Below are 16638 nucleotides of genomic sequence, written 5' to 3' on the forward strand. Positions count from 1 at the left end.
CAAACAAGAAAGGATGAAATGATATCTTGCTATAAAACTGTTTTCTGCCCATAGTGAAGCAAACCGCAATCTGTATCTTTACCACCACCTAGTGGGAAGAATATACTTCCTCTTTCCTAGGAAACTGAAATTTCATACCAATTCCCGGGTTTTTATAATGGTGTATTATTACATTTTATTTTATTTTTAAAAAACCAGACTTCTGCAGAACAGGGAAAGCAAAGCAAATGAAACATTCCGCTTGCATTCTTTTAATAGTTTTGCTACAGGCCAAGGTACACATGACTGAAATGGATCCTCGTTGCCAAGAACGGAATCTAATTTTTCTGATACACCATACATAGGGAAGACTCCAGAGGCGAGGGAAAAGCTGGCCTAGGCAGACCACTAGCCAGACTCAGTAGTCATCTTCCTATATCTGTAAAGTGTTATCGGGATTTTGCACTGCACTCAATGGAGTCTTAACCCCTTGCTCAACCCCAGAACCCCTCCACCTTTGAGATTACAGAGGAGAGGAGACACAAGATTTACCCACTCTGGAAGAATGGCAGATGAAGGTGATCGACTACACGGAATTGGCAGAAATGACTGGCAGAATCCGAGACCAGGGAGAAGAGTTGGTGAAAGAAGACTGGAAGAAATTTAAAGATTATTTACAGAAATATTGTAAAAGTAATGAATGTTAGAAGGGTGTTGGATAGAAACTAAGGGGTTTCCAGCTGTAATGCTTTAGGAGATACGAAAAAAAAAGGTTTATAAATGGGTAAAAGCTTAATGGTAAGGATTTGCTGAACTAACAAATTGAAGTGGAATACAAAGAAGGGAGGTATGAGGAGGTCTGGGGAAATAAGCGTAAGGAAGATATATTATGGAAAATTATTTGTTTTTTTAACTGTTTGTTGTATGTTGTATTTTGTTTCTTTTTACTTTTTATTTTTTTTTCATTGTTATATTTTAAAAAACTTTAATAAATATCTTTTGGGGGGGAAAAGAGATTACAGAGGAGAGGAATCCAAAACCACCTTCGCCAGGCTAAGAGAGGCAGGTTGGATCATATGGGGTCGTTCCTCTGCCCAGCTTGAGCTCCCCTCCCCCTGGCCAACACACAAACAGATCAAAATACACCGGAGGTTTGGGCAGCCATTGTAACGTGTGGGGTTTTAGAGATACCTGGTCTACCCACTGAGATACATGAGGTGTGTGCGATGCTTGGTCCAGTGGTGTCCAAACTTTTTTCAAATAGGGCCAGATTTGATGAAGTGAAGGGCCGTGAGGACCAACCAAAGTTGTTGACCTTTTTTAGGATTGTACCCCAAAGTTGTTGAGCTCTTTTTCAGGGTTGAAGTTGTGCGTTTTTTAGGATTTCACCCCAGGAAATATACTGCTACAGGGGCCGGATTAGGCCCCCGAGACAGACTTTGGACATGCCTGGATTCTATGCACTGAGATGCACTAGAGTTTAAAGTCATCATCAGGACTAAAATTCTTGCAGAGCACATTCTCAATCTCTCTCTCTCTCTCTCTCTCACACACACACACACACACACCTACACACCTTCTGTCACATAACAGCTGTGGATGCCTTGGGGCCCTGCTGCTCCACCAACTCTGTCTGGTGGAAGGGAGTAGAGGTGAGGACTGTGTTCCAATCCTTTCTTTCTGGCCCAGAATATTCCCAGATGCCGCTTCCCCTAATCCCAGAACTTCTGGGCAAGTTCCTCAAAGGCACAGTGTTTTTGTTTTGTTTTTCTTATAGAAGCATCACGGGTCTCTCTCTCTTTGGCTGCAGATTGAGTGCAAGAGGATTCCTGCGGAAGAATTTTATCAAAAGAAAAAGAACAACAAGAAAAGTGTTAGAAGAGTTTCAACAGTCGGCAAGATTTTACTTTCCTGCTCAGGAAGGAAGAAGCTTCAAGGAGAGATGAGTTCAAAGGTGGAATCGCTTACCAGCTGCAACAGACACATTTAAGGACTCGATCCCAGGTGGCAGCTCTCGCCCTGGGAAAATGGTCAACATCCTTTGGCACAAGCTTCTAGTCCCCGGAGAAAGGCCATAACCTTCATTTCCTGCACACGGGCAAAACACAAGGCAATAAATGGTCTTGCCCTAAGTGCTCGTGGAGCCTCTGAGGGACGCATACAAAAACCACACCCTTGGACATAAATAGCGTCGTTTCTGTCCCTTTAAGAAAGCATAGAGCTGGAGAAAGAAGTAGGAAGAGTGGCACGCTTTCACACTTACTCTTTTGGTTCTATGGCCATTTCAAGCTCTGACTTTTACCCAGATCTCTTGGGAAAAGCAGTGGGTGGGTGGGTGGGTGGGTAGGTGGGTGTGTAAGATTCTCTCTTTCAAGGTGGGGGCTGACTCGCAGGAGGGGAAGGGGGAGAAATGGACCAGAGGAGGTGGGAGCCCAAAAGACTTGCTCAAAACTCAAAATGAGCCTATGGACTGAAAAAGTTGGCGACTCTGGCATTAAAACTGCTTTTATTTCATTAGTGCGAGGATATGTTGTCGTTACACCGCAGAGCCTAGGACTTGCTGATCAGAAGGTCGGTGGTTCAAATCCCCGCGACGGGGTGAGCTCCCGTTGCTCGGTCCCTGCTCCTGCCAAACTAGCAGTCCGAAAGCACGTCAAAGTGCAAGTAGATAAATAGGTACCGCTCCGGCGGGAAGGTAAACGGCATTTCTGTGCGCTGCTCTGGTTCGCCAGAAGCGGCTATGTCATGCTGGCCACATGACCCGGAAGCTGTACGCCGGCTCCCTCGGCCAGTAAAGTGAGATGAGCACCGCAACCCCAGAGTCTTCCGTGACTGGACCTAATGGTCAGGGGTCCCTTTACCTTTTACTATGTTGTCGTTTAGCATTTGCGCCTTTTCTTTTTTAAAATATCTGAAAGCAAATCAGAACCAAAAAGATATTGAAATAAAAGAGAGAGGCACCGATGAAGGGCAGTATATAAACTGAATAAATAAATGTTTGATCTATGCCACACCCCTTCAGATATTTGTAAAATGGCTATCATGCAAGCTGTGATTTCTGCATTCCAGGGGGTTGGACTAGATGACCCCTGGGGTTCCTTCCAACTCTACGATTCTGTGTTCTCCAGACGAAATGCATCATGCTTCCCCCATAGGTCCTCTTCCCCTAACATCACCATCTTCATCCCCTGAACCTGATCTCAACATGTTTGATTAACAGGCAATGAGTTTGGTTCAGTTGCCTTTTTCGACTCCCCATGGCTCTGTATAATGTAGGGTGTGTTTGTATTTTAGATTATGGATTTTATCAGACAGGGCTTGTGTTTTCTTGTTAAAAAGACTGCTAACTCCTTGGGGCTGAAAGGCAGGGCAAAAACACCCAGGTAAATAAACTTGGGATGAGGCTGAATTTGTTTCAGGAAGCTGTTGGCGATAATTAAGATTTGGTAATTGGAAAACAGATTAGAAACTGCTTCTCCTGGCGCTTGTCCCGAGGCAAACGACCAATGGAGTTTGGCCGAAGTGCTGCCAGATCCTTTAAAAGGATCTAGGATTGCAGTTCAACATAACTCATACTCAGAACAGACCCATTGAAACGAATGGACAGCTTCTGGGTACAGCTTCTGGGGCCTCGATCCAGAGAACACAACTTTGCAAAGAATTTATATGAGTAGATCCAAACTTCGACCACCACAGAAGACAAGGCAGCCGATTTGCAATTCTCTCAAATATTTTTTCAATTAATTTGTCCTGTTCCCTCCGCCACAGCCACCCCAGATCATTTTTTCTTCCAATTCATTTATCCCCTAATTAATTCCCCAACAGATCCTCTTCTCCAGATCAGGTCAATTGCACTTATTTGTTACGTCCCCCAAATCCTCTCTATTAACACCCATCTTAAATTAATTTATTCCCCCCCCCCCATGACAATATCCTACACAAGATCACTCCCCTGTCCAATTTAATCTCCCTCAAATTGACCACCCACCCAGAAACACTTGAGATGCTTTTTTTAAAAGATGTTTGGGGGGCCCATGATCCATGCCAATGTCCCAGCGCATGAGATAGCAACACCACCTCCATGATAAGGAACCCCTGACCATTAGGTCCAGTTGTGGCCGACTCTGGGGTTGCGGCGCTCATCTCACTTTATTGGCTGAGGGAGCCAGCGTACACCTTCCGGGTCATGTGGGCAGCATGACTAAGCCGCTTCTGGCGAACCAGAGCAGCACACAGAAACGCCGTTTACCTTCCCGCCGGAGCAGTACCTATTTATCTACTTGCACTTTGGTGTGCTTTCAAACTGCTAGGTTGGCAGGAGCTGGGACCGAGCAATGGGAGCTCAGCCCATCACAGGGATTCGAACCACCGACCTTCTGATCGGCAAGTCCTAGGCTCTGTGGTTTAACCCACAGCGCCACCCGTGTATACAGTTACCCAGGACAGACATTAGGGACTTCTTCTTGACACAGTTAAACTACGGAACTGCCTCCCACAAGAAGCAGGCATGGCCAACAACTTGGAGGGCTTTAAAAGAGGGTGGGACAAATTCATGGAGGAAAGGGTTATTGACGGCTACTATCCACAATGGCTATGCACTGCCTCAGAGGCAGTATGTCTCTGAAAAACAGTCAAGAGGAATCCCAAGTAGGGACAGTTGGCTTCTAGTTTGCCTCTGTGAGATCAGAATGCCAAACTAGATCTGATTTCTTTCCGCGGGGCCTTTGGCTTGGAATCAATTTGATTCCCTCCCCCTTTCCTTTTTCCTTTCTCCTTCTGTGATGGAACTCTGATTCGGGGACTTCCCTGGTTTTTTTCAGGCCCATGTAGGACCAGTCTGGATAGTTAGCCTTGGTGAAGACTTGACGTTTTCATCCCCAAAAAAGTTTTTGATTTGAGTTTCCACTGAAATGAGGCTGTATTTTAATGTTGTATTTTAATCTTGTTTTTAAGTTGTATTTCAATCAGTTGTTTTTATATCGGGTGTTAGCGGCCCTGAGCCCAGCCTTGGCTGGGAAGGGCGGGGTATAAATAAAATTTATTATTATTATTATTATTATTATTATTATTATTATTATTATTAATAATACAGTGGTATCTCGGATTAAGTACTTAATTCATTCTGGAGGTCCATTCTTAACCTGAAACTGTTCTTAACCTGAAGCACCACTTTAGCTAATGGGGCCTCCCGCTGCCACCACATCTGTTCTCATCCTCAAGCAAAGTTCTTAACCTGAGGTACTATTTCTGGGTTAGTGGAGTCTGTAAGAGTCTGTAACCTAAAGCGTCTGTAACCCAAGGTACCACTTGGGTAATAATAATAATAATAATAATAATTATTATTATTATTATTATTATTATTATTATTATTATTATTATTTATTAGTTTTCTCTGCCGCCCTTCATCACAAGATCTCAGAGCAGTTGACAGGCAGTTGGGCCTCCTCTGTCCCCATCCAACTGCCCCAAATTTTCAGATTCTCCTAACATTCTCCTCGCACTTCTGCAAACCGCAGGCCCTTTCCTCTCCCCCAAATCTCCCAGGCTCCCTGCCCTGTCCAATTTTCTCTTTTCTGCCAAGCGCTCAACAGAGAGTGGAAATCATCGCCGGCGAGAAGAGGCCAGCCCACTCTCGGGAGCCCCTCCACTCCACCGAAAGAGATTCCGTTCCCTCGCAAGAACGAGCCGAGCCGTCCTTCAAAGTAACAGCCCCCGACTGTCACCGCAGTCCCCGGCTCGTCGTCCCGCCGCCCGTTGTGGAGATGGATTTCCCCGCAGCTCATCATTCCCGCCCCCGACTTGCCAGTATCTCTTTCCTCCCTGTAATCGAAAAGGTATCCGAGCCCCGGGAGCGACGCCGCGGCGTCCTGTCAGCTCCCCGGCTTCAATCAGCGTTTCGGTTAAAGATGAGCCTGGCAAGGAAAGGAAAGGGGACCGTTGGGGCACCGCCGCCTTTCCCACCGCAGAGGAATAACCCAAAGCATCTCTCATGCTCCCAGCCACGGGCAAACAACCCCCGGCGCATAACTCAGGAGAGACTCCTTGGCGGTGGATTTCTTTCCTGTAACATAGGGGAACCAGTGGCCCTCCCTGCGGGTTGCGATGGACCCTCCATGTTCGGATGCAGTCTCTGTCTTAAAAGCCAGGCGCTGAAGGTAAAGGACAGCGGGGAAGATTTCTTCCCTGTTCTCTTTCAGCTTTCCGAAAATCGATGGGCTGGCAGATGGTTGGTGCACAATACTTTGGTATGGCACAGGTAAAGCCAGGGCGAGGGGGCACGTCTGTGAGACTCTAGAGGTTGTGCAACTACAACTCCCAGTATCCTCTGACAGGCCGGCCAATGGCCAGGGACGATGAGAGTCTAGAAAGGTCTGGAGGGATGTCTATGTTACGCTATCCCACAATAACTCTTTGGCTGACTTATATTCTACAGCCTTTTAAATGGAGTTTGTGGAAGATGGGGGCTATCATTTTGTTGTTTTTGTTTCAAATACAGTGGTACCTCAGGTTACAGATGCTTCAGGTTACAGACTCTGCTAACCCAGAAATAGTACCTCGGGTTAAGAACTTTGCTTCAGGATGAGAACAGAAATTGTGCCCTCGTGGCACAGCGGCAGCAGGAGGCCCCATTAGCTAAAGTGGTGCTTCAGGTTAAGAACAGTTTCAGGTTAAGAACAGACCTCCGGAACGAATTAAGTACTTAACCCGAGGTACCACTGTATTTAGAAACCACCCTATTATTCTAATTGGAATTTTAACACTAAATTCAATATTGTATTACTATTTTTACTCATCTACAGTGGTACCTCAGTTTACATACGCTTCAGGTTATATATGTTCAGGTTACAGACTCCACTAACCCAGAAATAGTACCTCAGGTTAAGAACTTTGCTTCAGGATGAGAACAGAAATCATGCTCCAGTGGCGTGGCGGCAGGAGGAGGCCCCATTAGCTAAAGTGGTACCTCAGGTTAAGAACAGTTTCAGATTAAGAACAGACCTCCAGAACGAATTAAGTTCTTAACCCGAGGTGCCACTGTACTTATTTGTGCTTTTACTTCGTATTTTATCTTGCGGACGGCCGTGAGATCTTGCAACGAAGGGTGGTTACATCAATCAAATAAATAAAAAATAAAAATAAAAACTGGAGCACACCCCGGACCCAAGTCCTTGCAGTCTCCTCGCTGCCTTCCTTTATTTGTCAGGGGTGTCGCAAGACCTCCAAGCTTCTCGGGAGGCAATGTGGTATTGTGGTAAATGTGGGGGGGAGGCAAGTTCAAATCCTCTCCCAGCTACCCGGCTAACAGGGGCGGGGGGGGGTGGAATCTTTAACCGGTTTGTTGTTTCTTGGCCTAGCCTACATCACAGGGCCGTTGCTCAGGGAAATAGCCATAAGGCACTAGCGACCGTAGATTCCAAGTTGGCAAACCCTTCCCCATACACACACACACACACCCAGTCTACACTGACTGGCAGTCCCTCTCCAGGGTTTTCAGCCTGGAATCATTCCCCACCCTACTTGGGGATTGAACCTGGCACCTTTTCTGTCCCTGAGCTACGGCCAGCTTCTCTTCAAAAGTTTGGCCCTCCAAAACAACAACAACAACTTTATTATTTACACCCAACAACAACAACAACAACAACAACAACAACAACTTTATTATTTATACCCCACCCATCTGGCTGGGTTGCCCCAGCACCAATAAAAACATAATAAAACATGAAACATTAAAAACTTCCCAATACAGTGGTACCTTGGTACTCAAACAGCTTGGCTGCCAAACAAATCGGCTCCCAAACACCACGAACCTGGAAGTAAGTGTTCCGGTTTGCAAACGTTTTTCAGAAGCCAAACCTCTGACGCGAAAGGACAAGCGGCTTCCGGTTGGTTCTTCCGATTACAAGAGCCAATAAGAAGCTGCGCTTTGGAAATTGACTGTTTCGGAAGTCGAACATCCTTCCAGAACGGATTACGTTCCACTTCCGAGGTACCATTGCACAGGGCTTCCTGAAAATTTAAGTGCCGCAGTGTTACATACCTAGCAGCAGTATGGTGGGTCCCTTCCAGCGGAAATCTAAGCAACTCACGGTGGGGACAGAATCCAGGTCCTTGGTGTGGGCAGCTGTTCCTAGGACTTCCCATCCTTGCTCGGATTTTGCCTTCCAGAAGAAAAGGCGGGTGAGAAAGGAGCAAGAGAAAAGGGCAAACTTGAGGATTGCTTCGTATAAATTCCCACTTTCATGATATGGAAGAAAAAGATACATCTGCACTGGTTTGCTGTTTGTTCACTGTTTAAATCAGAAACTCAAACTTCATGAGTTCCCAGGAAACACTACGGGTTCAGAACAATAAATGAAACCTCAGCACAGAACCAAAAGCATCTGACAAACTATTCCCTGGTGCGAGGCGGCCCAACCTTCTTTGCAGCCAGGAATTCAAACCCAGAGGAAGTCCAAGTATCCCTTGATAGCTGGGAGTCTCTCTCCAGCCGCTGGAGTGGAGGACCCATCAAACTGAGCACCAGTGTGGAGCTGTGGTTAGAGTGCCAGGCAAGGGCCAGGGTTCAAATCCCAGTACATTTCCAAGCACAATTGAAAGTGTTGGTGCTGACCTTGAAAGCCCTAAATGGCCTTGGCCCGGTATAACTGAAGGAGCATCTGCACCCACATTGTTCAGCCCGGACACTGAGGTCCAGCGCTGAGGGCCTTCTGGCGGTTCCCTCACTGCGAGGTTACAGGGAACCAGGCAGAGGGCCTTCTCGGTAGTGGCACACGCCCTGCGGAACACCCTCCCATCAGATGTCAAGGAAGTAAACAGCTACCTGACTTTTAGAAGACATCTGAAGGCAGCCCTGTTTGAAGAAGTTTTTAATGTTTGATGTTTTATTGTGTTTTTAATATTCTGTTGGAAGCTGTCCGGAGTGGCTGGGGAGGCCTGGCAAGATGGGCGAGGAAAAGTAATATATTATTATTATTATTATTATTATTATTATTATTATTATTATTACAGTGGTACCTCTGGATGCGAACGAGATCTGTTCCGGAGCCCCGTTCGCATTCTAAAGCAAACGCAACCCGCGTCTGCGGGTGCGCGGGTCGCAATTTGCCGCTTCTGCGCATGACGTCATTTTGAGCATCTGCACATGCGCAAGCGGCGAAACCCAGAAGTAACGCGCTCCGTTACTTCCAGGTCGCCGCGGAGCGTAACCCGAAAACGCTCAACCTGAAGCTACTTCAACCCGAGGTATGGCTGTATTTTCAAATCCTCACTCGGCCATGAAGCTTGCAGGGACAGCCGTGGACCAGTCACTGCCTCTCAGCCTAACCAACCTCACAGGGTTGTTGTGGGGACTAAGCAAGGAGGGGGAGAGCCACGTACTCCTCCCTGAGCTCCTTGGAGGGAATTAGGAAAGGCCTTGCCTCTAGCTACTGTGAGAGGGGGGCAGACGAACAGATTAGCACAGGTGCTTCCGGACTACAACTCCCATCATGTCTAACCACTGGCCATGCTGGCTGTGGCTGATTGGAGGTGGAATCTAATGACATCAAGAGGGAAGCAGCTCCTGCCCCTCCCAGACAGACTTTGCCCTTATCCAGGAAACAAGTTGCTATTGCATACATGCTCCCAGATCATCCTTTTAACACAACCACCTACAAAATCCATTTTTAGAGGGGGGAGGGGAGGAAATCTGCCTCGTTTTCTGAAAAAACCTGCCATTTCCAGGCCGTAACGACGCTGGGATTTATGCCCGTTCCGCGGCAAAGGTGAAGCCGGCCAACGTGGACCCAATTAAACAGAGCGCCTCAACGGCCCAAATGTTCATAAATTGCACATTTATAGTAGAGGGAAGCGGTCCGCACAGATGTTTCAATTAAGTTGCAACACCTTCTTAATGGCCTCTTTATGGGGTCGTTCCAGAGCGGGGCGGCTGGCAGAGGGGGAGGCTCCCCAGACCCACAGGAAAGGGGCAGAGAAAAGGCGGCTGAAAAATTAGGCCATTTGCCTTTCATTGTCTGGAAGGCCAGCCAGCATGAAATCGTCTCCTGGCCGACTCAATGCCCAACTGGTGGGAAGACGGGTCTTGGGCTTGTGTCATGTGTGTCCCGCTCATCGGATAAATTCCATCCTTCTCCCAGCTTGTTAAGGTTACCAGATTCTTTTCAATGAATCCGGGGACACTTGGACGTTGGTGCTGCAGCGATGGCGGTGGCAGAGCTCAACCGCCTTCCTCCAATACTTCTATCTCCTTTCTCCATGAGCCTGGGCAGCCCGAGTTGTTGGTTTTTCGGTGGTGGTGATGGGGAAGTGGTGCGCGGTGGGTTAGGCATGGAAGGCGGCGAAGGAGGGCCGAGAGTGGCGGCGGCAGCGAGGCTCAGGCAGCGCAATGTCTCCCTTCCCATCAGAGCAGCCCCAATCCCATTCCTACTTGTGAGCAAGCAGGAGGGAGCGAGGATCCCTCAGCTGGGAAGGGAGACTTCACACTGCCTTTCGGAGCAGCCCCATCCCAACTCCTACTTGCATGCAAGCAGGAGGGGGCGGGGATCTGTCAGGCAGAGCAATGCCTCCCTTGCCATCGGAGCAGCCCCAATCCCATTCCTACTTGCGTGCAAGCAGGCAGGGGCAGGGATCCCTCAGCTGCGAAGGGAGGCTTCCTGTTGCCTAGCTGAGAGATCCCTGCCCCCTCTTGCTTGCACACAAGCTCTGATCGGCAGCATGAAGCCTCCCCTCACAGCTTAGTTGCTGGGGTCAGGGAAGGTGGAGGCAGCCCGGAAGCTGCAGCTTAGAGCCCATGAACCACCATCATACGGGGACTTCGGAGCAGCTCCTGAAGCCAGCCAGAGGCAACTGCTCCGGGCTGCTGAGACTGCCGCTGCTGCGTTTCCTGGGGACATTAGATGAAATCCGGGGACATTCCGGGGGTGGCATTTATTCGCAAATCCAGGGACTGCCCCCGGGAAACGGGGACGTCTGGTAACCCTATTGTAAACCCAGCTTTCAATCTTATGTGCACACCCCACTTCGTATGGACCTCAGGCTGGCGACCAAGCAAAATCCAACTTATTTTTAAAAGCTTGTACAATGCTGCCACTGGGTGGCTGAACGGGGCACAGCAGCCATTCCAAGAAGGCAGAAGAGACGCTGGAACGCATCAGAGCAAAAGGAATAGAGTGGGATAAGAGACCAGCTGTCTGCTACAGAGGCCATTTGTCTTTCCGGGTCAATGCAGTATGCTCTGAACGGCAGCAACCCCCCAGGGATTCAGACAGGGAGCCTTGCTCAGCCCTACCCGGAAACGCCGGGAATTGAATCTGGGATTGTCTGCATGCAAAGCACGGAGCTACGATTTTTCCAACTCAGAAACTAAGATTCTAGTCCCCTTGGTTCTGGACGAAAGGGGGTTTAAAATGGGTTTATAGAAAGCTGCCTTAAGCTGAGCCAAGCCATCGGTCCATCTAGCTCAGGGTTGTCAACTCTGACTGGCAGCAGCTCTCCAGGGTTTGAGGCTTTCCCCCAGCCCTAGGTGGAGATGCCGGGAATTGAACCCAGCACCTTTGGCATGCAAAGCAGACGAGCTAGCGTCCTTCTCTGGTGTTTTGCTTGCAAGCAATCTTACCGTGTGAATTTAAGAGGAGGACTGCTGCTGAATCAGAGCAAAGGTGGTCACAGCAGAGTCAGGGAAGCTGTAGCTCTCTGGAGATCGTTGGACACCAACTCCCATTAACCCCCCCAGCACCGCCAATGATTGGGGATTGTGGGAGCTGGAGTCCAGCAACATCTGGAGGGCTACAGGAGAGTCACCCCTGGGGTCTGAGTGTCAGACTAGCACCTGAGAGACCAGGCCTCAAAGCCCCACCGATTCATGAAACTCCCCGTGTGACCCTGTCTCTGTCTCTGATCCTACCCTGCCTCACAGGGTTGTTGTGAAGATACAATGGGAAAGGAGGGAGAAAAACGTCCACCCCCCTTTTGAGCTCCTTGGAGGAAAGGCGAGATAAAAATGTAGAGGCAACTCGCCATTGACGCGGGAGTTACATTCTGAGGCACCGTGCGTTTAAGCAAAATCACGTATACAGTGGCACCTCAGGTTACATACGCTTCAGGTTACATACGCTTCAGGTTACAGACTCCGCTAACCCAGAAATAGTACCTCAGGTTAAGAACTTTCCTTCAGGATGAGAACAGAAATCGTGCTCCGGTGGCGCAGCAGCAGGAGGCCCCATTAGCTAAAGTGGCGCTTCAGGTTAAGAACAGTTTCAGGTTAAGAACGGACCTCCGGAATGAATTAAGTACTTAACCTGAGGTACTGGGAACACCATCGAAAAGGTCTGGAAACCCTTGAAAAACCAAAACCCCACCAAACTCCACCACGTGCGCTCTCTCCAAACTTCCTTGCTTAAAATCCAACTTCCCACAGGCCTCAAATTGAGGAGATTTCACCCCTCCCATATCCAAGAATCTCCTGATGATCTCTGCTGATTCTCCAGAGAGGAGGGGCAGTGTTCTGCTCTCTACTTATTCTGCTTCAGCACCAGTCAGTCAGTCAGTGTGTCGGAGAGAGAGAGACTGAGTGTTAGAGAGAGATCGTGTGTTTAGATAAGGTTCCTGTGCAGAAGGTGGTCTCTGGAAGTGCTACCCAGCTCGCCTAGCCCAGTCGGGGCTGAAGTGGATGAGTCCAGTTGGTGGCACTGGCTCAAGGGCGATGCTGACACAAATATCAGTGCAAAGGCTCATGGGATGGCTAGACGCTATTTTTGCGCCGTTTTTGCCCCTCCTGATGCCACGTCCAGGTTTGCGACGATGAGTGCGGTTGTGCATGCCTTGGACGTACAGGAAGTTGCCTGCAACCATTAATTTAAAAGAAAAACAGGCGAAAGTTTGTGGAGGGGGTGTTACCTTAAGAAGGCTCTGAAGATCATCTGTGTTATATACGTCCAGAACTTCCATGGCCCCCGAGCTGGCTTTGCTGACCACAGGTGTCAGGGGACAGCTACAAAGAGAGAAGCCCGGGGTAGGGGCAAAAATTATTAAATGCTTCCCGGCAGATCTCCACAAGCTCCACAACACTTATCTCCGCAGGGGCAGAGAGAATGAAAAAACTGCATCTAACCCATGGCCTACACTCAAGTTGGCCTGACGCAGGTTTGCTCCAAAGTAAACCCCACCGAGGTCAATGGCACTTGCTCCTAAGTAACTGCAGGCAGGCAGGATGGCGGGGACTGAACCTTCTGCCCCCAAAGCAGATGCTTTATCCCGGAGTTCTGGTTGTTCAGCTAAATAATAATAATAATAATAATTTATTATTTATACCCCGCCCATCTGGCTGGGTTTCCCCAGCCACTCTGGGCGGCTTCCAAAAGAATATTAAAATACTATAATACATCAAACATTAAAAACTTCCCTAAACAGGGCTGCCTTCAGGTGTCTTCTAAAAGTCTGGTAGTTGTTGTTCTCTTTGACATCTGGTGGGAGGGCGGTCCACAGGGAGGGCGCCACTACCGAGAAGGCCCTCTGCCTGGTTCCCTGTAACTTGGCTTCTCGCAGTGAGGGAACCGCCAGAAGGCCCTCGGTGCTGGACCTCAGCGTCTGGGCAGAACGATGGGGGTGTAGACGCTCCTTCAGGTATACTGGACCGAGGCCGTTTAGGGCTTTAAAGGTCAGCACCAACACTTTGAATTGTGCTCGGAAACGTACTGGGAACTAAAAACAAATTAAGATTCTAGTCCTCATGTCAGTGCTGAATCACATAGGCAGGTAAGGATCTGGGCTCCCCGCATTCAGATGCTCTGCCCCTGAGCTACAGGCCCATGCCTGAAATAATTCACCTGGTGCTATTTTACCTGTTCCGTTGACTCATCACAATCCTGTCAACACCCAGGAAGTGAGCAGACCGCAGGACGGCTCCCAGGTTCATGGGGTCCTGTATCCCCTCCAAAGCCAGCCAAAGGAGCTGCGACCCCACTCCCTCTGCCTCAGGGGGCGGTGCCTCCTGCCAGCCAATGGGGCGGAGGGGCGTGGCTTCCAGACACACGCCCTGATGGACACCGCCCTTGCAGAGGCCATCTAGAACCTTCCTTTGAACCACCTTCACTGGAATCCCCCTGTCCTTGGCGCGCCGGGAGAATTCTTCCAGCGTAGGCGACGGAGTGCCCTTGCCAGCCTTGAGGAAGAGTTGGAAAAAGTTCCTCCTGGACCTGGCCAGAGCCAAGGAGCAGGGAGCAACCCCAAACAAGATCTCTGAGCCTTTGGTCCTTTCGACGGGGAGGGGTTTCTGCGGGGGGCTCCTCTTCCTCTCGGGGAAATCATCGTTCCTCAAGTTCTTCAGCTCCTCCCTGTCAGACGGCACGGCCTGCGCGCGAAATTGCCGCCAGAACTCGTTCCGAAGGGCACGACCCTTCCAGGGTTTACGTGGCTGGGCCTCGCTCTGTTCCTTGGCTGTTTCAAGCCCATGGTCAGGAATCACTTGGCTGCTCACCCCACCAGGAAGCTCGCGCTCCCCCGCCTGAGGTTTTCTCCGCGTGGAGAGATGTCGGATGGTTCCAAAGCCGCAGGGCAGTCTTGCGGCGTCCCAGAGGCCAGATTTAAAAGACAGGAGAAGTGCCATCTCCGACGTTCAATATGGCTTTCTCTCAACCTTAAAAGGGGGGCAGGGCAAAGATGTTAAATCAACATGGATTATGTGGTCTTTCTGGAAAATCCTGAAACAGAAACTTTTCCCAATATCTCCTGCCCAGAGTGTCCACTTTTAAACGGTGTGCTATATTATCATATATTTGAATCATGGGCATTTACATTTTAATGGCCTGATGACATAGTTTTGCTCTGTATTTTAGCTATTTTGAGAATTGCGCAATTAGTTGTTATGTGTTGTAAGCCCTACCTGAGCATGCATAATAATTATAAAATAATAATCATAATAATAAATCCCCAAATCAACTTTGACCTGATGTGCTCTAGGCTTTTCCACTTGGCCTTGACTCCCCACCCAGCAGTTCATGCAGGAATTATTACTTATCACTCATAAATCATCTACCGTTTGCTAAGCAATTTCAGCTGAATTTGGGGGGACCACTTGAAGCATCCGTTGTGTTGAGCTACTTCAATTGCTTTTGTTTTAGGTGCTCATTGCAAACAGCTGGAAGTCTGTAAATTTTGATAATAAACCTGATTTGCAATGGGGGTTGAATAATTCCGATAGCAATGCTAGGAGCCTTACTGAGTATTAGTAAAGCAGAGCATCTGCTTCCATGTAGAAGGCCCCAGGCTAAGTCCATGGCATCTCTGGGTACCATCTGAAACGCCACAGTGAGTCAATGTAGGCAAGGCTGAATTAGACAAGCCAATGGGTCTGACTCCATACACAGCATCTTCCTATATTAAATCAGCCCTTAATTCATAACCATGAGAACGTGTTTTGGCTAACCAGTGTGCTGTGGTGGTTAGAGTGCTAGCCTCTAGAAGACCAGGCTTTGAATCCCCAGTCAGCCACTGGGTGACCTCACTGTCTCTCATCCTAACCCACCTCACAAGGTTGTTGTGAGGACAAAAAGGGGAGAGGAAGAGCAGAGAAAGCCATGCACACACCACCTTGAGGTGGTGGCATCATAAATGGCAATCCATATTCAGCCTAGGTTTGCCTAAGCATCTTTTAAAAGCCACCCGCGCCTGAAGGTCATCGCTGCACCCTGGATAACAGCAGCTAAAGCCACAGCTACATCCCAGTAGTGATGCATGGAAGTGAGAGCTGGACCATAAAGAAGGCTGATCGCCGAAGAATTGATGCCTTTGAATTATGGTGCTGGAGGAGACTCTTGAGAGTCCCATGGACTGCAAGAAGATCAAACCTCTCCATTCTGAAGGAAATCAGCCCTGAGTGCTCCCTGGAAGGACAGATCCTGAAGCTGAGGCTCCAATACTTTGGCCCCCTCATGAGAAGAGAAGACTCCCTGGAAAAGACCCTGATGTTGGGTAAGATTGAGGGCACAAGGAGAAGGGGACGACAGAGGACGAGATGGTTGGACAGTGTTCTCGAAGCTCCCAGCATGAGTTTGACCAAACTGCGGGAGGCAGTGGAAGACAGAAGTACCTGACGTGCTCTCGTCCATGGGGTCACGAAGAGTCGGACACGACTAAACGACTAAACGACAACAACAATCCAGCCCAGGTTTGCTTGAGCATCTTTTAAAAGCCACCCACGTCTGAAGGTCATCGCTGCACCCTGGATAACAGCACCGCGAGGCCCTTCCAGTAGTTGCCCCCAGGGACGAAGGCTCGAAAGGTTTGGGTTTGGCAAATTCTGCTCCTCCTTCCCTCCCTGAATTTGCAAATAGAAAAGCTCAAGTTGCTAGTCCCTGTGGGCTGCAGAGCCAGTAACAAACTCAACTGAAAACGGGGGGGGGGGGGAGAGAGAGAGAGAGAGATCCGCAGCCCAGCCTCCCTGCCCAAGCTGCTCTCCATCCAAACTGCAGCAACCCCGTCCAGGATTGCATTCCCTCCTGGCAGCGCGCAAACCTACCTGGCCACCCACGTGGGCTGCTGCCTTCTCCGCCTGAAGAGGAAGTGGCCTCCAACCATAGAGGCCACGGCAAGAGAGCGTCGTGCTTGTCCCGCAGCGCCACCTGCTGGCTAAGCCATTTAGCTGCGTCGAGGAGCGTAGAAAGA

At 49.1% G+C, this 16638-nt stretch overlaps 1 protein-coding gene across 4 annotated transcripts; it reads right to left on the bottom strand.

The window, feature by feature from the left end:
* Positions 1-991: 991 nt before the first annotated feature.
* MRM1 (mitochondrial rRNA methyltransferase 1) lies at positions 992-16553 on the bottom strand. 4 transcript variants are annotated; one of them, XR_014520085.1, is made up of 7 exons: positions 16493-16553; positions 13818-14611; positions 12874-12967; positions 8018-8138; positions 5783-5891; positions 1948-2067; positions 1779-1808 (listed from the first exon to the last, which is right to left on the bottom strand). XR_014520085.1 is itself a non-coding variant. In XM_083480075.1 (6 exons), the coding sequence occupies exons 2-6, from the start codon at positions 14579-14581 to the stop codon at positions 1762-1764; spliced, it is 1146 nt and encodes a 381-aa protein (XP_083336201.1). In that variant the 5' UTR covers positions 14582-14611; positions 16493-16553; the 3' UTR covers positions 992-1761. The 4 variants fall into 4 exon arrangements, 3 of the variants coding, with proteins under 3 accessions (XP_083336201.1, XP_083336200.1, XP_083336199.1); XM_083480075.1 differs by lacking the exon at positions 5783-5891 and having other exon boundaries at positions 992-1808; XM_083480074.1 differs by lacking the exons at positions 1779-1808; positions 1948-2067; positions 16493-16553 and adding an exon at positions 16174-16470 and having other exon boundaries at positions 5391-5891.
* Positions 16554-16638: the final 85 nt, after the last annotated feature.

This window comes from Podarcis liolepis, assembly GCF_965112155.1.
Source record: "Podarcis liolepis genome assembly, chromosome: 16".
Classification (NCBI taxonomy): Eukaryota; Metazoa; Chordata; class Lepidosauria; order Squamata; family Lacertidae; genus Podarcis; species Podarcis liolepis.

Excerpts from the sequence above, each read along its gene's own strand:
- MRM1 (XM_083480074.1), bottom strand. The coding sequence starts at position 14,581 with ATGGCACTTCTCCTGTCTTTTAAATCTGGCCTCTGGGACGCCGCAAGA. Across the intron at positions 12,968-13,817 it reads GTGATGAGTCAACGGAACAG|CTGTCCCCTGACACCTGTGG; the intron begins GTAAAATAGCAC and ends CTCTCTTTGTAG. Across the intron at positions 8,139-12,873 it reads ATCTTCAGAGCCTTCTTAAG|GCAAAATCCGAGCAAGGATG; the intron begins GTAACACCCCCT and ends TTCTTCTGGAAG.